Consider the following 18,879-nt stretch of genomic DNA (forward strand, 5'->3'; position numbering starts at 1 on the left):
GCATTTCAACATGGCTGTGGTAGGTTTTCACAGCACTTCCTAAATGCGCGCAGCCTGCATGCGCCTCATCCCTTGAGACTGGTGTGTAAAATGAGATGACTGCTTGACAGGTTAATGTATGCAACTGGAATGAAATAATACCCAAATACTCAGTTGACTCAGCCCTTCCCATGTTCCATGTTTAATACTGAAGCAGGAGTAGTTACCTTGTTTACCTCAAACCCAACCAATCGAGTCATCACAATATTTCTTTCGGACAGAAGTTAAAGATGTGGAAATTCAAGGTTTAAACTTTTCATTAGTTCAAATAATCAAACGCTATTGTTATTTACTACATTTTAGGTTATTGAAAAACAGATGCGTACAAATCGAGCACCTTTATATTCAAGTCTGGTTACAGTTCAAGTTTTCAACGAAAAGTAACAATTATATCAGGTTTTATGCACTAGGATCATGGCATAAAGGTGAACTGAGGATCATCTCTATTCACTCGTTAGCGTTGAACTTAGGAAGGTGAGGTACAGCCTAAAAACGTCACTTTACATTAGAACAAGACACGACAGGGTTCTGTTGCTGTCATTTCCCATGTCAATGTAATTGGCTATAAAGATTTAACAAACACTTCTTAGCATTAATGGCTTGACCTAGCTGAAGCACTGTTCTTGTGGGTTGCCCGGGTCTTTGGAGGGGCATAGAGAGGAGCGGCCACATCTTACGGGGAGCGGAGGTGTACCGGTATCATGCAGTTCCCTTGAGGGTTTTTGAAAATGGAACATTCGACTGTTGCGCGTGTGGCAAGTGTATCGAGAATTATTTGTGAAGCTAATATAAGATCGATACGAGTGATACCGTTTTATGGTAAATGGCGTGTACTTGTATAGCGCTTTACTTTACAGTCACAGTCCCATTGCCACGATGTGGGGTTCAGTCTCCAAACCTGCAATCTTCCAACCAGAGGTCGCCCGGTCTACCTCTGCATCACAGCTGCATCTGGTGTCCTTACGCCACTCTAGTCCTTAGGAAAGCCTGTCACAACTGACTTTATGGCTAGATACGGACTAAGTATGAATAATGGGGCAAGCAGTATGGGGCCAAAAACGACAAATCTGTATGACCCGTTTACGCCCCACCTACACCCTTACTTACCTTTTGAACCCATTCGCTAGACTTTCTGATAGGGGACAATGAGTCCTGTAACACGACTGTTTAAAAAGCTGAAACCAGGGGTCCCCCCATCACCCAAGTAAAGCGCCACTTCACTTGATCGAGGGATTTGGAAAGAAAAAAAAAATCAAAATAAAAATAATTTTAGAAAATGTACTTTTTATAACAAATTCTGTAAAGTGCCAGGCTGCAAATCCTTTGCTTTCTTCAAAGCCTTTTTATGAAAGAGGTACAACTGTTTACTTCCCATGAGACACATGGCAACTCTTCTGATCAAACTAATATTTTAACTCATTTAAAATAAAAATATGGGTATTCATGTTAGCTTTGAGCTTTAAGTGCAAATGAATTGGACAGAATTGGCAGGCAATCTTTCAAAGTATTTTCTTTCACTTTTTTAACACTACAAAGAAAATAAACAAAAAGCTGTATTTACTAGCTAATTTTCATTCCAAATTACACATTTACTGTAGGAGCTTCTTTCCACTTCTCTTTCTGATTCTTTGTCACTTGTTCTGTTTTTTATTGAAATATTAATAGGAAAAAATGAGATTGTTCACAATTAGTGGCAATTGCAATTGTTTTAGTGATTTAAAAGATCCGTATGGATCACGGATCATCTGAGCACCCCTAGTAGCTTCCCGTGGGATCCGGTGTCAGACCGTGCAAAAAGTGAATAAAATCAAGAAGCTCAGAGACTTGAGTCTGTCCAGCATCAGCACCTCTGCATTTCACTACCACTCCCATGATGCATTGGGTTAATGTGACAGCGTCTCTTACTGCGCTGCTGTTAATTGTCATGAAGCACAACAAACGCAAGCATCTGTTTTAACAGTCTGCAAAGCTTCTTGATGAAATCAGGAAAACAGTTTAGTTCTCCTTTGAGGTTTGTGTTGGTCCAAATCATTTTTATAAAAGAAAAAGCTGCTTTCTAATTTCTGGATTAAAAGACAAATTATATTTCCGACTGTATTCACTTAAAAAAAAAATGTTAAGTTTAAATATAAGTTATAACAAAATAAAAGAACCAGCAATAAGGTGAAGTGGCCAACAGACAGATTTAAACAAGAATGAAACAATGAAATCATCCAAAAAAGAAATAAAACATTTTTTTTGAAGTTACATTTTTGATTTAAATGAAAGAAAAACTAATAAAACATCAGCATGTTCACATTTTTGTGTGGTTAGAGTACCTTGCAGAAGTATTTGGCCCCCTTGAACTTTTAGACCTTTTGCCACATTTTAGATTCTAAACAAAGATATAAAACTATAACTTTTGTGAAGAATAGAAAAGTGGGACAAAATCATTAAGTGGAACGAAATTTATTGGATATTTCGCACTTTTTTAACAAATAAAAAACTGATAAATTGGGCGTGCAAAATTATTCACCTTTTGCTTGGGGTATGTCTATCAGTTTTGCACATCGAGAGACGGACCTTTTTGCCCATTCCTTCTTGCAAAAACAGCTGGAGCTCAGTGAGGTTGGATGGAGAGCGTTTGTGAACAGCAGACTTCAGTTTTTTTCCACAGATTCTCGATTGGATTCAGGTCTGGACTTTGACTTGGCCATTCTAACACCTGGATAAGTTTGTAAACCATTCCATTGTAGATGTTGCTTTATGTTTTGGATCATTGTCTTGTTGGAAGACAAATGACTGTCCCAGTCTCAGGTCTTTTGCAGACTCCATCAGGTTTTCGTCCAGAATGCTCCTATAGTTGGCTCCATCCATCTTTGCATCAATTCCAACCATCCTCCATATCCCTGCTGAAGAAAAGCAGACCCAAACCATGATGGTGCCACCTCCATGTTTGACAGTGGGGATGGTGTGTTCAGGGTGATGAGCTGTTTCTTTTACGCCAAACATAACGTTTTGCAGTGTTGCCAAAAAGTTCCATTTTGGTTTCATCTGACCAAAGCGCCTTCTTCCCCTTGTTTGGTGTGGCTCCCAGGTGGCTTGTGGCAAACTTTAAATGACACTTTTTATGGATTTCTTTAAGAAATTGCATTCTTCTTGCAACACTTTCATAAAAGTCAGATTTGTGCAGTACGCCATTGATTGTTGTCCAATGGACAGACTCTCCCACCTCAGCTGTAGATCTCATTCATTCACAGTGATCATGGGCCTCTTGGCTGCATCTCTGATCAGTCTTCTACTTGTTTGAGATGAAGGTTTAGACATATGGCCGGGTATTTGTAAATTTTGCAGTAGTCTGATCCTCCTTCCATTTCAATATTAGCACTTGCACAGTGCTCCTCCTTGGGATGATTAAAGCTTGGGGAATCTTTTTGTATCCAAATCCAGCTTTAAACTTCTCCACAACAGTATCTGCCTGGTGTGTTCCTTGTTCTTCATGATGCTCTCTGCGCTTTAAACAGACCTCTGAGACCATCACAGAGCAGGCGCATTTATACGGAGACTTGATTACATACAGGTGGATTCAATTTATCCTCATTAGTCATTTAGGTTAACATTGGATCATTCAGATCCTCACTGAACATCTGGAGAGAGTTTGCTGCACTAAAAGTAAAGGGGCTGAATAATTTTGCAAACCCAATATTTCAGGTTTTTATTTGTTAAACAAGTTTCAAATATCCAATTAATTCATGATTGTGATGTGATGTCATGATGTTGTTGATTCTTCACAAAAGAAAAAAAATCAGTTTTATATCTTTATGTTTGAAGTCTAAAATGTGGCAAAAGGTTGAAAAGTTCAAGGGGGGGCCGAATACTTTCACAAGGCACTGTACAATTAAACTTATGAACATGAATATAATGTTGGTCTTTTTGGCTAAAATTGATCAAGTATGCTGTGATTTTATATTTGTTCAAAAATTGCTCTTGCACAAACACAAGTAAAATATTTAAAAATAAATTACCGCTTAGAAAGAAGGTCATTTTATTTGCTTTTTGTGAAATTTACATGAAATTTAATAAACTGGAGAGAAAAACTACTACCTGGGGAAATTATTATTATTAATGAAAACCATGTGTGCCGCAGGTATTTTGTCAAGGAAAAAGCGTACCTTGGCTCAAAAAAGGTAGAAAACACTGGACTAAAGGCCCAACTTACACAGCAGAGTGAAGCTAAAGAATAAAGTTAATACTACCAGCCATTAAAGAAACAATTTACTGATCGGTATTGGGAAGGTCCCGATCCGATGTGATTGGAAATCAGGCCGAATCACGTCTTTTCAGACTCGATCGCTATCTGTGTCCCAATTTATTTTTTTAATTATTTCGATCAATGCTGTATATGTCTAACTAGTTATTTCCAAAAAAACGCCCTAGTAGAAGTTTGCATATCATGAACGGATTATGATTGCGGAATACAGCACTAGTTTAAGTAGGAAGCATACAAAAACAGTTTGGTAAAGTTAGCAAGTTATTTACAGATTCTGACTTCCGGGCTCAATAACTTTTTTATTAAATGTTTTAAACTGACAGCAAGTGTCTCTATTGGTTTGTCTTAACACAAACAACAACCTACAAAGACATTTCAACAGAAAAAAGATCAGATTTTCTTTTTTTATGAGACTGAATGTGCTGCTGATAGAGAGACGGCTGCATAGTGCAAACTCCGGGAAAAGGTGATTAAAAATTATAATAACTAAATAAATCCATAATCTCTCAAAAACAACCAAAACTAATAAACCGTTACATTGATATGTGCTTTTCATGAAAACTCATCATCATATTCATGCTAAAACAACGGTTTGTTTATGGTTTGGAAGGAATTGAATCTGATCAAAACTGTTCAACAGTTCTGGAGGTCCTAAAGATTGTCACGGAAGTTTCTCATATGACTTAGTATCACCTTACTGTCCTGCGGCAACTGAAGTTTTGGGAGAAAATCACTTCTACTTTTTAATTTCTTTTAATATAAACATGGATCATAAATAATCAAAAAAGACCAATAGTTCTGAAGATAATAATGCTAAAGTCACCAGACTTTCTGACACTATAAATTTTTACCTATATTTTGCTAGTAAAAAGTTACCTAGTTTTTCTATTTTTACTTGATTGTTCAAGCTCCTTCACACAAGTGCTCTGTTTAATTGTTAAATTATAAATGAAAGTGAAGAAAATAAAAACAGGGAGCAACCTGGATCCATTTATTTCTTTTTTTCCAAATGTTTTACAAAATTCTCGGCTCAGGACTCGTTTTCGGCTAATACTCAAAATCAAATGACTTGGAATCAGATGAGGAAGACATTTTTATTGGGAAATCCTTAAATTGGTATTATCTATAGAAATAAGTCTTTTTAGGTCTTCATTATGGACAGTATTTTACTAAAAATTTCATTTCCGTAAAGAAATTCAATCTCACCTTTGGGTCAGCGAGAGCATTGATAACATTTCCAAGAGCCAGGAGGGAGCGGTTTATGTTTGCACCCTCTCGTAGACGAGCCCCTTTGGCGTTAGTGGCACTTGCTCTTTCAGAGCCAGCAAGATCAATCAGGCTCATTTTAGCCATGCAGACGTTTTGATTGAGACTTGCAGTTTTGTCCTGCTGTCTCAAATATATCTGAGGGACAGAAAAGAAAAAAGAAAATATATATTTTGAATCAAACTGGGTATCAGAAATTGTTGTCTGTATACTTCAAATATTTACAGCCTTTTTGGAGCTGGTACGAAACACCCACACACTGGGTTTTTAGAAAAACTTCAATGAACAACCTGAAAAACAGCATGGGACCGTGAAGAGGTGGCGTTCATATCGGTGGGATGCTGCGTCCTGTTTCGATTACCAGAATCCAAAGCTTCAAGAAGGTGCTCTGCTGATTTGGGCTGAAAAGAAAACACAACACACAGTCAGATTCAGTGAAAGGATTCTGCTGCAGAGCACTTAAAAGCCCCAGCTACCAAACAATTCCACCACTTAGAATACAGGCTTGAGATTTTCTTAGTTCAGCCAAAGTATTTCATATTTTTCCAAGTTATTTATAAAACATGTTCTAAAAGTGAAACTATTTTTTAAAATAAACTAACCAGGGTGTGTTCAAGTAAAGTAAACTTATCTTTCCTCATTTTAATAGTATTTATAAGCGAAAATTCCAGGACTGTGATGTCTTATATTCAGAGGAAAATATGAATTGCTTCATCTTTTTTTTTTTAGCCCACAAGATTGGCAATAACCTTTCCTCCATTCCATTCTCTAATGACGCCTAAATAGAGGAAATGTACCTCTAAATAAGGAGCCTATATGAAAGCTGTTTACTTTTTCATCTATTCTCCAGTTTCTAAACTGATCAATCACACAATGTGTTGTTAAATTTAATTTGTAACAAATTACCTGCAATAGTAAAGTCTTGATTTACCTTTAATATGTTCTTGGGTGCATTGTTACAAACCTGATGCAGTGTGAGGCCTTGAACGACGACTCCTTTGGAGCTGTCCTCTCTGACATTAAGAGGCCCAGCATTAGCCAACAGGTCTCTGATCTGTTCATTGTAAACCTGGGAACAATTGAGATCAACTGTTGTAAAGACAAAACAAACAAAAAAAACTGCAAATCTGGAAAATAGTGCACGTCACATTAAATGAATGAATGTATAGAGTGCAAATCAAATTGAAACTGGTACTGTCAGAAAAACAGACTTTTGGATCAAATACAAACAGGGCAAAGGGAGTTTCATCAAGATACATTTGTTTTTCCACACTTTTGACTGTTTTCTAGAATTTTACAGCAACTCGTTCCAAACCCTAAATCCGAAATGTTTGACTCCTGGTCTCGAGGGCTGGCATCCTGCTGTTTTTTTTGTTTTTTTTTATGTTTTAGGTGCTATCTTGTGGGGTCCAGATGACCCCACCCTTACATTGACGTGTTCTCCCTACCATAACAAAAGTAGATAAAGGTGAAGAGGATTTCATGTAATCCATGGACACCAGTGAAGATCACAAATCATTGAAGAAAAAAGGTTCAGCGCACTGTCTAGTGGGTCTAGATGACCCAACTCTCAATGTTAAAGTGCCTAAGATAGCACAAGGGTTACAAAATCCTGCTGTATCTGCTGCTGATTACCTAAATCAGTTGTGTTTTGGGAATAAGACGCTATATAACTATATAGTGGCAGCTGGGTAGCTCAGTTGGTAAGGTAAAGGGAGTCCAGGGTTCGATTCCCGGAGGGGAATAAATAATGGTACTGGGGGCAATTACCATATCACTGCTGCCTTAACGCTACTGCAGCTCACCGCTCCCTCCGGGGATCGGTCAAATGCGGAGAAGAATTTTCCATTGTGGGATAAATAAATTATCAATTATTTTTATTTATTTATTTATTTTTTGAATATTAGATGGAAAACAAAAAAATGATCCTAAACTAATCAGAAAATCCAGCCTTCAATTTATCAGTGACCAAAGATTTGTGAAGAATATAATTTGTACCCTCAAAACTATTAACATATTCCTATAGATCATTTATAAAAAAACTATACAAGGACATATAAAAACGGAACAACAAAAATAAAACAGACAAAAAGTTGTACCAACTAGTACACCAAGTAGTCAAGCGTTTTACCTCAAGGTATGAGAAAGTAACAGCAAACTCTTTTTCCTCCTTGACATCCTCCATGCGTTTGAACAGCTCCTTCATGGTCCGATAAATGACCCCCGGATCATCTGGTGACCCTATCATGGTGTGTGTTTTGCCTGCTCCAGTTGCGCCATAAGCAAACACTGCAATTGAAAAAACAACTTACAAAGAGTGATAAAGAGCAAGTCTGCTGTCACAAGTCTAAATAAATTGCCAGTTCCACCCAGTTTTCTACTGTCACAAAATGCTACTGTTGTAATTTATCTGTTCTGTGTCAGCAACTTAAAAAATGTAACAAGTCAGTAAAAAAATATACTCAACAGTGATACACTGAATAAAAAACAGTGGAAAAACTAAATAAAATTGACTGTGAGACATAAATTCAGGATTTAAGTTCTCATGTCTGCAGCCTTTGAGGTAGTAAAGCCAAGTAAACAGACAAACTTCAGACCTTTTGAAATCCTGGCATTCAGGTTTGAGGACGTGGATTTTATAACACTGGGTCTTAGTTAAACTCCCCTATTATATTAACAGGTTTAAGTTAAAAAAGTGAATTTAAGATGGGTAATTTTTTCATTGGAAAACTTGACTAAAATTTGCTTTAATGATTGTCCTGTCTGCAAACCAGAGCAACAAAAAGTATATAAACTCTAGAGATTGAGAAAAAGAATTTGGCTCTTTTGCACCAAAGGACATTTTTCCTCAACTCATATTAATGCTGAAAAGTTTGGATGTAGTTAATTCTGCACTACCAGTACTCTGTCTATTTTCATTTCATATTACTACTTGAATGCGGGTTTTCTCTCATTCAAAGTTCACAGAGGAGGTTTGTTGGACTTATATGAACCAAAATAATGTAGTGGCAGCGTTGCAATATCAGAAGGTTTAAATACATGACCACAATACCAGAACCTGGAAAAAAATACAAAAAAGCCAATGGTTTTCATACTCATTTCTGTGTGACCAAGCTCAAAAACTGAGGGAAATTTATGTCGGCCACACATATTCTTGCAGCCAAAATGCACATTGCTGCATTGGCCGTACATAATTTAATGCTAACCCTAACTGTAACCCTAACCATTACCCTGCTATAATTGCATGCAAACAGTGACTTCCAAAAAATATTAACAGCTTTTGGAAAAATGTTAAATTCAGAATAAGGTGTTTTGACTGTACAAGCCACTTTCACCGGGTATTTTGTAAGTGCTGCTTTGCTGTACTCATGAACACAATGTTTGCTTTGGTCAAAAAGACTACAACCTATAGACTTACAAAAAGCAGGAATTGAACCACCAAATTTTTTTTTTTTTTTACCTAAAAGCAGCTAAATTCAAAATCAAAAATTCTATCATTAGCATGATAAAAACAAAATAAGCAAAAAGAGCACAATCAATGCCAGTGACGATATTTTTCCAAGAGTTAGCTCAGAGTTCTGGTAATTGAGCTTTTCTATATGAAGTGTAAATGTAACTTGACAAAAAGCTTTTCCTGAGCATCCCAGTCCCCCGAACCCTTAGATACATGTTGGGTCTACATGTAGTTGTTAAAATAATCCAAGAATTACAAGAGGTTTCTCATAGTTTTAATAATAACGAGAATAAAAATATTCTCCTTTGTTAGATCCTAAAGCTGTGCAAAGTTACACCTTGACAGAGACCAAAGTTGCTAGAACATTCATGACAAAGTAAAACCTGTCAAGTATAATCAGTAACTTAAACTTGCTGTGAATCATTTCCAAAGCCACAAGGAGGAAAATTTGAATATCTTTTTTGTAAGGTATGTTTGATTTCAAATAACTCGTTACATGGAGGATTATCAACAGTTTTTTGTCAGCATGTCACTAGAGAATTTGCCTGGTTTTACAAGACATTCTGACGTGTGGCTGATTCAGATAGTTTTTACTCAAGAAACAAAGTACTTGTAAAGCAGTGTTCTGTTATTGGTTCCTCCTCAAGTGGCAACAGGTAATTCTGTTTACAAGACAAGAGGGAGATGATTATTATGGGGCTCTGCACTTAAGACAGAAACTGAGGCTGGAAATCCTTCTTTCCTGTAATCCTTCTCCACAATTTCGTGACATGCTTCCCCCTCCACATAAACAATAAGAATTATGCAGTTGTCTAAATAAAACAAAACCTCTTCCGCCTCGATTTTTGATTTTTATGGAAAGCATTCTAAGGTGATTGATGACAGAATCAGTAAGGATCTATAAAATTTGTATGCACTACTTAAAGGACTGTTGTTGTTAGATGAGGGGGTTTGCTTCTTGACTTGCTTCTTGGTTCAGGAGCTAGATTTAATAAATTACCTTAGCTGCAGACCACAGAAATTAAGCTTTTTTTTTTTTTTTTTTTTTTACAATATTTAGCTCAAAAAGATTTGTTTGTTTAAGCCCCAGTGATCCCTGTGACTCTGGTGTTTTGGATTTATGTTGCAAAAACCACCAACCTTTCAGAGGAAAAAAGAAAGAAAAAAAAGACTGACAACTAAGAGCAGCAGGTGTGGAAATAGAAATTGGTCCCTGAGTTGCTACTGGATTGTCTTGCATGGGTTTTGGGGAGATGTTGTATTTGATGGAACTGCAACTGCAGTTTACTCCTGGCCAATATAACTAAAAAAATAAAAAAGATGTGAGGGTTCATCAGCCACTGCGCTACCCTGATATTCTAGTGCAATTTTGCAAGCTTTCTTTTATCTTATTTACAGAACATTGTGTTCTGTGTCCTGATTGGCAGATTTTCCCTGAGCTGTGTCTCCTAAAACCAGAGCAAAAAGTGTGAAAATGCTCATCTCTAAGAAAATGTAGAACGTGTGTACTGAGAGGTATAATAATAATAATAACAGTGGATTAGATTTATCTGCGTTTTTCCAGACGCTCAAAGCGCTTACAATGTGTCCATTGGTGATGGTAAGCTACTCATGTAGCCACAGCTGCCCTGGAGCAGACTGACAGAGGCGTGGCTGCCAGTGTGCGCCTCTGACCATCACCTGGACATTCATATTCATGTGCATTCACGTACCAGTGGAGCCGCAGTGGTGGCAAGGAGGGTGAGGTGCCTTGCCCAAGGACACGACGATGGTTGGCAGGGGTGGGGGGAGAGGGAATCGAGCCGCCGACCCTTTGATCATTGGCTGACCTGCTCAACCCCCTGAGCCACTGCCCCCCCCGGCAAATGTTTTATAGCCTTAAAAAATAAATCTGATTACTTCACGGTAGGGCTGCACGATATGAGGAAAACTTGCGATATGCGATATTAGTGATCAATATTGCGATAACGATAAATTTGCGGTAAATAAACAAATAGAAAAATAAACTAAAACATCATTCCAATTTTTTTGCAAAAGTTTAAAAATTATACTCCAAATGACCCTCATCGACATGGGGGACAAACGTCAGGGTGGCTAACCCTGGTCCTCAAGAGCCTCAACCCTGTCTGTTTTCTAATTCTCCCTAGACTGCTCGATAATGATAACCAAAATCAGGTGTGTTCAGTCAATCAGGATGTGAAATCACTTGAGTCGGCCAATCAACAGCAAGCTGGTTAAGGAGAGCTGGAAAACAGGCAGGGTTGAGGCTCTTCAGGACCAGGGTTAACATAATAGGCCTCCATCTGATTGGTCAACAATGGGAAGGCGTCCATCTGATTGGTCAAAGCATAAAGGGATTTATTTGATTCGTTAAATGCTTCAAGCTGCTAGAAGATTGTTTTAACACATTTTGGGTTTGCGATTTATTGCGATATTCGCCGTCTTTTGCGATATGTATATTGCAGAGCTGGATATTGCGATAACAATAAATTTGCGGTATATTGTGCAGGCCTACTTCACGGATTTCACGTGACTTTATGTAGGACTCGTGCGTGGGAAACCCATGTTAATTTTCCACAAGGCACGATGATTTATCCAGTGTGGGTTCTTGGGCAAGACCTTTTAGGTACTGTCTAACCATGTAGCCACAAAGGGGCCCAAGTCCGGGTCCCCCTGTGCCGGTCCCCGGCCTGGATAAAATACCGGGTTGTGTCAGGAAGGGCATCCGGTGTAAAAATCTCTGTGAAACTACCTGTGCGAATCAGTGAAAGCCGATTTGCTGTGACGACCCCTGACAGGACACGCCCAAAGGTGAACAAAATAAACTTCACGGATTTTACCTACTGCAGATTATTTTTAGAACATAACTCCCATAATAAACGAGGGACCACTGGACTGACAAAGAATCCAGATAGCCACCTCATGATGCCACTTTACAGATTGTTAATGCAGTAAAAACAATAGGATGAGCATTTTACACATCAGTGTTATAACAACATAGTTTTTACTTACAAAGCTGCTATTTACAGTAAGTGTGTGCATATATCTGTGTTGAAGGCCTAAATTAATGTTACCTGTGCAGTTGAAGCCATTCATTACTCCATCCAAAACTCCTTTAGTGGTATTCTCAAAAACTTCGACTTGCGTAGAGTTCTCATCAAAGACACGGTCAAAAACAAACTTTAGGTCTTTGTTTGCTCTTTTGTTGATATTTCTGTTCCGAACTCTTTGTGGTCCAAAACACGACAGGTTCTCTTCTTTAGGGTCAAAAATCAGCATATGGTTGTCCACAACCTGGACCACATTCCGGAAGTTCTCCCGCTTCTCACTGTCGTTGGTTGGCCTCACCCTAACAACCACCTTAACGTGGCTACATACATCATTTGCCATTGTGGATCCTGAAGTTGCTGGAGAGTATCTGCAAACCAAATAGTGAAATGTATAGATATTAATGGACAACATATTTTACAACTCCCTGACAAACAAAGCTTCACTGAAGACACATTTTAGCACGTTGCAGAAACAGGAGAACATTTTGTTGACGTTCTTTTCAGTTTACTAAAACACTTTTACATGTTACTATGGGCCATCATCTGAGCACTAAAAAACGCGCAGTACATTCACACTGTTCTGCTGCTTTTGTCTGGAACACGATATGACTCATTGACTCATCAAATGTTGCTTGACTGTAATTACACTGTCTGTCGACAGTTTAAAAAGCTATAACTTAAGAGTCACACATTTTTACGTTTTTTGTTTGTATGTGAATGCTGCTCAACATAAAAAAGTAAACATTACCGCTAAAAGCACTTCATACTTAGATGACCATCATATATTTAAAGTTCAGTCTTTATGCTAATCTTGTAGCATTTTCCAACGGTAACAACTAGCTTCTCTGTCTTTTTTTCCACGCGCTGCGTCAACTATAATGGTGTCTCACCTTCTTTTCCACTAGTGGTTGTTTTTCATTTCACGCCGGTGTCCGTTTACTTTTATTTACATCAGACATGGGTATAGCAATGAAGCCAATAATGTCCGAGAGATGGACAGCAAGCAGTCGTTAGCACAACAAACAGCAGCGCCAATATTTTCAAAAAACAAGCTCTCTTCCTGAGTGAAAGCTGATTGGATGAGGCTCGACTGACGCAGAGGCAGACCTTAGTAACGTACAGTCAACGTCACGCGATACTTGGATGAATAGTGGAGCTACATTGAGGTTCACTACGGTAAGGTCCAAGACAGTTTTCGAAGCAGTTGGGGCGCATTTGGACACAATCCTGAGCTAATGTTGAGCTGGCCTGTGTGAATGCGTGCAGTAAATCGTTTTTAGGTGTTTGCTAAATTATATGTATTGCTAATATCACCCAAAGTTGAAGCTTAGCAGCAACATGTGTCGCACCCCTCAGCTTTCCAATTGAGCCCAACCAATGTTGCTGCGAAAATGTTGTTAAGGCAAACGTTGAACACGTGACAACGACTTCTGCAGATGTGGATCAATGCTACTGACAAACGCATTTCTGTACAAATCCAAGAAACGCTTGAAAGTGATTGCACTGACTAGCGCACTGTCAGTGCTTCTTGCAGGGAGACACTTGCTGTACACAGTCATCCTTTGAAGCAGTATCACACCAAAATATCAATCATGACAGACACATGTTCGTCAGCTGTAATGCTGTTTAAGGCTGGCTTTTTGACGTGCCGACATGAAGATGACCTTTGTATAACACCTAGCTTAAAATGTAGCATTAAATACATGGTCAAAAAGACAATTTGTTCCAAAAACAAAGCAGTTTTCCCCCAAAGGCCAGATTTAGTTTTATTGCTCTGGGAGTGAAAATTGTCAGTTTTTCCAGGAATTTGCAGTTAAAACTTTCAACCACAACAAATATAGAAGCTATTCAAACCAGGACTGGATGTACAAATATGCAGAAACTAATAACAAGTATGAGATGTTCATTTTTGTGCAAAAAGTGGCTGTTGCAAGTATGGATGAAAGGAGGTGAACTTCATACCAAGTGATAGCATCAGCCTGCTGTTTGAGTCCAACAGCTGAGGGAAGAAACATGTTCTCCAAATTGGAGGTCCTAATCTAGAGGTCATTCCTGAGGAGAGGGTTCAAACAGACTGTGTCCAGACAGAGTTAGGACGGGTCTGCTGTGATTTGTCCTGCATTATGAAATTTCCCCATTGTGGAATTAATAAAGTCATCTATCTATGTCTCGGAGTCCCAGAGCTATGGGGGTCCTGAAGGGAAAGAAAGAAATACAAAATACTCTTCTATTTGCAGTTTCTTTGTAACAATCTTTTTTAGACTAAACTAAACGAGAAACCATGTTAGCTGATGTACATTATTAGCACAGATGCATTTGTTGCCTAAAATTTCCATCACAGGTAAGGCTTAAAAATGATGTGTTCTGGAAACTTTGGGGATACTTGGCTGTCAGAATTGTGTCTATTGTGTCTGGTAATTTTATTAAGTAATATAGTTGTGCCACTAAAATTGGAAAATGGCGCAGTTTTGAAATAAATAAATAAAAAAAAAAAAAACATACAGTTTTAAAAAGTGAAATGAAAAAAAAAATGTTTGCTTGCAAAATCCCACCAGTGCCTTTAAAATGTCTTTCTTTGGTTCCATTTTTTGCATTTGTGAGCTAATTTAACATGGTTGAAATTGAGCTATTTTGCACAACTGTTTTCTGGGGTGTAAACAAGTGGGTTAATAGTGATTGGTCTAGATTCCATCTAATCCCGTTGCCTTATTAATCTGACTCAGGGTTTTGCAGCCTCAGGAGCCAAACACTGCTCTTGTCCGCCTCTTTTGTGGCTTTCTGGCTGAAGAAAAACAAATTTATTAAGTAAGAATAAGAAAATAAGTTGCTTAGAGTATTTTTTTATTTTAGTCAGATTTGTGAGTTTATGGCTGAAGGGCTCCTATAACAGTAAGATACACTCGAAGTGTATCTGTGACATTACACAAATTTAAGAGGCCTTGTGTTCTCAAATTTCAAAAACAGAGCAGAATATGGTTAAAAAGTTTGATCCTCTGTAAGCTCTGTTTTTTCAGAATAAGTCTGAAGCACATCTTGTTTTACGTTGCACAACAATGTTTAGTTGCCATCCAAAGGGGAAATGCTAAAAATATATATTTGTACATAATTTATACACCTTTTCCTGTTCTATCTTAGAGAAGTCTTATTTGTTTTCAGGTTCGTTGCAGAAGTATGTAGAGAAAAAAAGAATGACCAACCAAACTATACTTGTTAAAAACTTTTCATTGGAGCTATTATGCTACAGGGGTATGATCCCATGTGGACCACTGTTTTTCCCCCCAAAAGGAGGTATTATTCTATTTTATTCTATTCTATTTGTTTATTTTGTTCTATTCTATTTAATTCTATTCGATTATGTTATGTTTAATTTAATTTAATTGTATTCAACTGAATTTAATTATTCTATTTGATTTCATTTGTTTATTTTGTTCTTTTTCTATTTTATTTTATCCTGTACAGTTCTATTTAATTTAATTTTAAGATAAGATTAGATAAATCTTTATTGTCACTGCACAGTGATACTCCATACAAAGTACAATAAAATTGGAATACTGTTCCATATCAGTGCAAGTAGAGATAAAAAACAAACAAATAAATGAATAAAAAAAAGGGGGGGGTGATAAATAATTCAATTGGTTACAAATGACATGTTGTTAATGTTTTGCATTAATTAATGTTATTGCCTCATCCCTAAGTCTATTTGTTTGTGCTCTCAGCACTCTGTACTCCTGCCAGAGGGCAGTCGCTCAAACACTCGGTGTCCTGGGTGTGTGCAGTCCCTCAAGATGCTGCATGCCCTCTTTAGACAGCGGGTGTTGTAGAGGTCCTTCAGGGAGGGACGGGGATGGCCTGGCCAATGATTTTTTGGGCGGGGTTAATGACCAATTCAATTCAATTCATTTAAATTCCATCTCAATCTATTCTATTCTACCAACATTACACTGCTCTTCTAAAAAAGCGTGCTTAAAATATTGAATATTGAAATATTTACCACATTTTTCAAACTTTAATATTGTTTTTTCTATCGTTTAATACTTTAAAGCACACGGTTACCTTATTATTTATCACAAAAATTAGTTTTTGGGAGAATTTTACTGTTAAACATTTCAACCTATTTCAAAATCTAAATATTCAAATTCCTAATTTTCAATTGTCTATTTTGTACTGGCACTAATATCCTCCTGTCTGTCTGCATTTTTCATGTTGACCCAAAAATGTTTTAAGTTTTCAATGATTTATTTAAAACTTACATAGTTGACGATCTCATTAATACTGTAAAACGCTACATATGCATGTATAAACTGTGTGTTTTGTAAGTGTCTACAGTAGCACAAGCTGTGTGTTTTTTCTCTCTTTATAGATCACTTTAAGAGTACCATTTTTCACGATAGCCCGATGATTCTAAAAACAAAGGTGGCTGTGTGGAGAGCATGGAGGACATTTACAGTGAGCCTGCAGAGTTCTGCTGTTAGTTCATCAGCTGGACCTGGTTCTCCAACAGGATCCAGCAACGCGTCCTCTGTTTTTGCTGAAAAACCCCTTCATACTCCTGTCATGGTTAAAGAGGTGCTTCACTACTTGGACATTCAACCAGCACAGGTAATGTTTTCTATTTTTTCAGTTTGTGTGGTACTATTTTTGTGTCTTTTGTTAAACCAAGCAGTCACAGTTGGACAGTTAAGTATTCTAAGGCCTCCAACGGACTTGTTTAATGTTGAACTAAGTTTTCAAAGAGCGGTCTGTTTTACACCAAAGGTTGTGTTTTTTTAAGGTTGCTTCTTTTTTTCTTTATTTACTACCTTTGCTAGTTCAGGACATTCACTTTAGCAGTTTCTGTCACAGCGTTAAGAAGGAAGCAAGTCTATTTAAGATGTGTGACTGAAGAGAATGACTTGAGATAAGTTAAAAGGTAGTCATGCATGTGCTGGACATACAGAATCTGGTTACTTCCTTTAGACTCAGAAAATAAACAAAATGGAAACAATGCAAGATGCTGTATATATATATTTTTTTCTGTGGATTGGTACCAAGTGACCCATGGACTGGCACTGCCAGTGGGTTGGGACCACTTTTCGGATTTGGATTTGGAAGTGCTTTTCTTAAAGCAATTATAGCAAAAATAAAACTAGAGAAGAAAAACAACAGAAACAAATCTAAAAGCAGATAAATCAAACTCAAGATAAGTATTAAGTATTTATTAGAGCTGGTACGGTGTGGGATTTTTGATGACCGCACGGCCACGTCGCAAATGAATACAATTACACGCAGTATTCTTTATTAACAAATAACAGTAACAACTTCAATTGGTACTTTTAATCATAAATAGACACACGATCACTTATGTATACAGAACCTAAGACTATTAAATATTACGTTTGTCAAAATGAGTTTGATTAATTGCTTGAAAGAGAGCAGGAGAAGGCGGACCTGTATAATCCCACCCCTGTTTTTCTTTACTAATTTAACAGGATTCCTGATGAAAAAACGCTGCATAGCATTCACTAATGAACAGATTTCATATTCAATTTGTTTAGGAGTTGCGGGAGATAACTTTCGAGTTGAATATGCAACTGAAAACAGGCCCACACTGCAGTATTTACATGAGGAGTCAATGTGCGCTGTGGAAACGCCAGAGATGGTTTGGAAAAACAACAGGGAAGGTTGGACAATAACATTCCAGCTCAGGAAAACAGGTGTCAGTGAACAAAGGAAATAAAAATGTCGCCGTATTTGTGAAATGGAAATGCAGTTGGAAAAACTAGAAGAAGACCAGACAAAGTTAAGAGAGTGTGGCAAGAAGAAGAATCCGAGATGAATAGATAAATGTAACACGTTTGTGTGGATGCTGTCAAATTTGCACATCTTTTTCGCGCACACAAACCTTTACTTAATCAAGCCTTAGGTGCACTGTTTGAGGACAACATTAAATTGTATTTTCACAACCTGTTATATTTTTTCTAGGTTTACTGAGCCTCATCCAGAAACAATCAGTCAGTGACGTGCACTAAAACCTTCCATCACAGATGGCACACATTTCTATCCTGGAAAGCAATACTTTGTACTTTCCCAAAAAAGTCACTCCACCCTAAAGGTAATGCCTGTATTTTATCAGTAAGAACACAAGGTCATTGGAACTGCACAAGCATTAACTTCAGTCTACAGCTACACAAATCTGTGCACGTTTGTTGTTTCACATCTGCTGGAAAACATGATGTTTGACCTACATGGAGATTGACGTCTTAATTCAAAGTGTGGCGTCATGGTGAATTCACTGCCTTTGAACTTTTGACTCCCAATGAATTACACTAGCTCAACATTATAAGCGAGACTTAAAATTTCAAATACTGTGATATTTTGCTACATTTGTTGTCTAGTTCTAAAGAAACCACTCATGATTGAAGTTTGTACTTGTTTGTTTGCTAGTTGTACTTACCAGAATGTATCCATCTTTAATGATGGAAAAAGACGCGTGGCAAATAAAACAAGACCAAACCATTTGTGGGGGAAACAAGTAATATTTGGGTGTACAAACAAGAAAACTGATGCATGATTTTTAGTCCCAGGCATGAAATGAATCCTTCCGATGCTGTGAACCTACAGTCTTCACAGAGGCTGTCATTATCAATCAGAACAAAATCCCTATTCACTGCTCAACAACGTTTGCCTCCTCAGTCAGAAGTACATTGGCAGACTATGTAATTCCTCTGGTAAATTGCATTTGTGACATCAATGGTGATCAGAATGAAGATAATTGGATGTTCTCACTCGTCTACGTCACAATGTGAGGAACAACTCATTTTCGTGGGTTGGGAGGGGCTGCT

At 37.6% G+C, this 18,879-nt stretch overlaps 2 protein-coding genes across 5 annotated transcripts in view; one reads left to right on the plus strand and one right to left on the minus strand.

Moving 5' to 3' along the window:
* kif18a (kinesin family member 18A) overlaps positions 1 to 13,147 on the minus strand; it is a 33,104-nt gene extending 19,957 nt beyond the window's left edge. Inside the window, exons 1-6 of the mRNA XM_004067126.4 lie at positions 12,949 to 13,147; positions 12,083 to 12,426; positions 7,686 to 7,843; positions 6,519 to 6,623; positions 5,845 to 5,955; positions 5,495 to 5,692 (exon numbers count right to left, since the gene is read on the minus strand). Coding sequence (XP_004067174.1) covers positions 5,495 to 5,692; positions 5,845 to 5,955; positions 6,519 to 6,623; positions 7,686 to 7,843; positions 12,083 to 12,398 — 888 coding nt within the window. The 5' untranslated portion in view covers positions 12,399 to 12,426; positions 12,949 to 13,147. The remainder of the gene's footprint in view (positions 1 to 5,494; positions 5,693 to 5,844; positions 5,956 to 6,518; positions 6,624 to 7,685; positions 7,844 to 12,082; positions 12,427 to 12,948) is intronic.
* Positions 13,096 to 18,879, plus strand: part of mettl15 (methyltransferase 15, mitochondrial 12S rRNA N4-cytidine) — a 46,581-nt gene continuing 40,797 nt past the window's right edge. For 2 of the 4 annotated variants that reach the window (XM_078944400.1, XM_020713442.3), the window contains exons 1-3: positions 13,182 to 13,234; positions 15,215 to 15,346; positions 16,419 to 16,657. In XM_078944400.1, coding sequence (XP_078800526.1) covers positions 15,247 to 15,346; positions 16,419 to 16,657 — 339 coding nt within the window. In that variant the 5' untranslated portion in view covers positions 13,182 to 13,234; positions 15,215 to 15,246. Of the gene's footprint in view, positions 13,235 to 15,214; positions 15,347 to 16,418; positions 16,658 to 18,019; positions 18,150 to 18,879 lie in introns of those variants that run through there. The other 2 variants (XM_004067038.5, XM_078944401.1) reach the window with 2 other exon arrangements.

The sequence above is a fragment of the Oryzias latipes genome, chromosome 3 (genome assembly GCF_053564925.1).
Source record: "Oryzias latipes strain Hd-rR chromosome 3, Olatipes_Hd-rR_3.1".
NCBI classification, from domain to species: Eukaryota; Metazoa; Chordata; class Actinopteri; order Beloniformes; family Adrianichthyidae; genus Oryzias; species Oryzias latipes.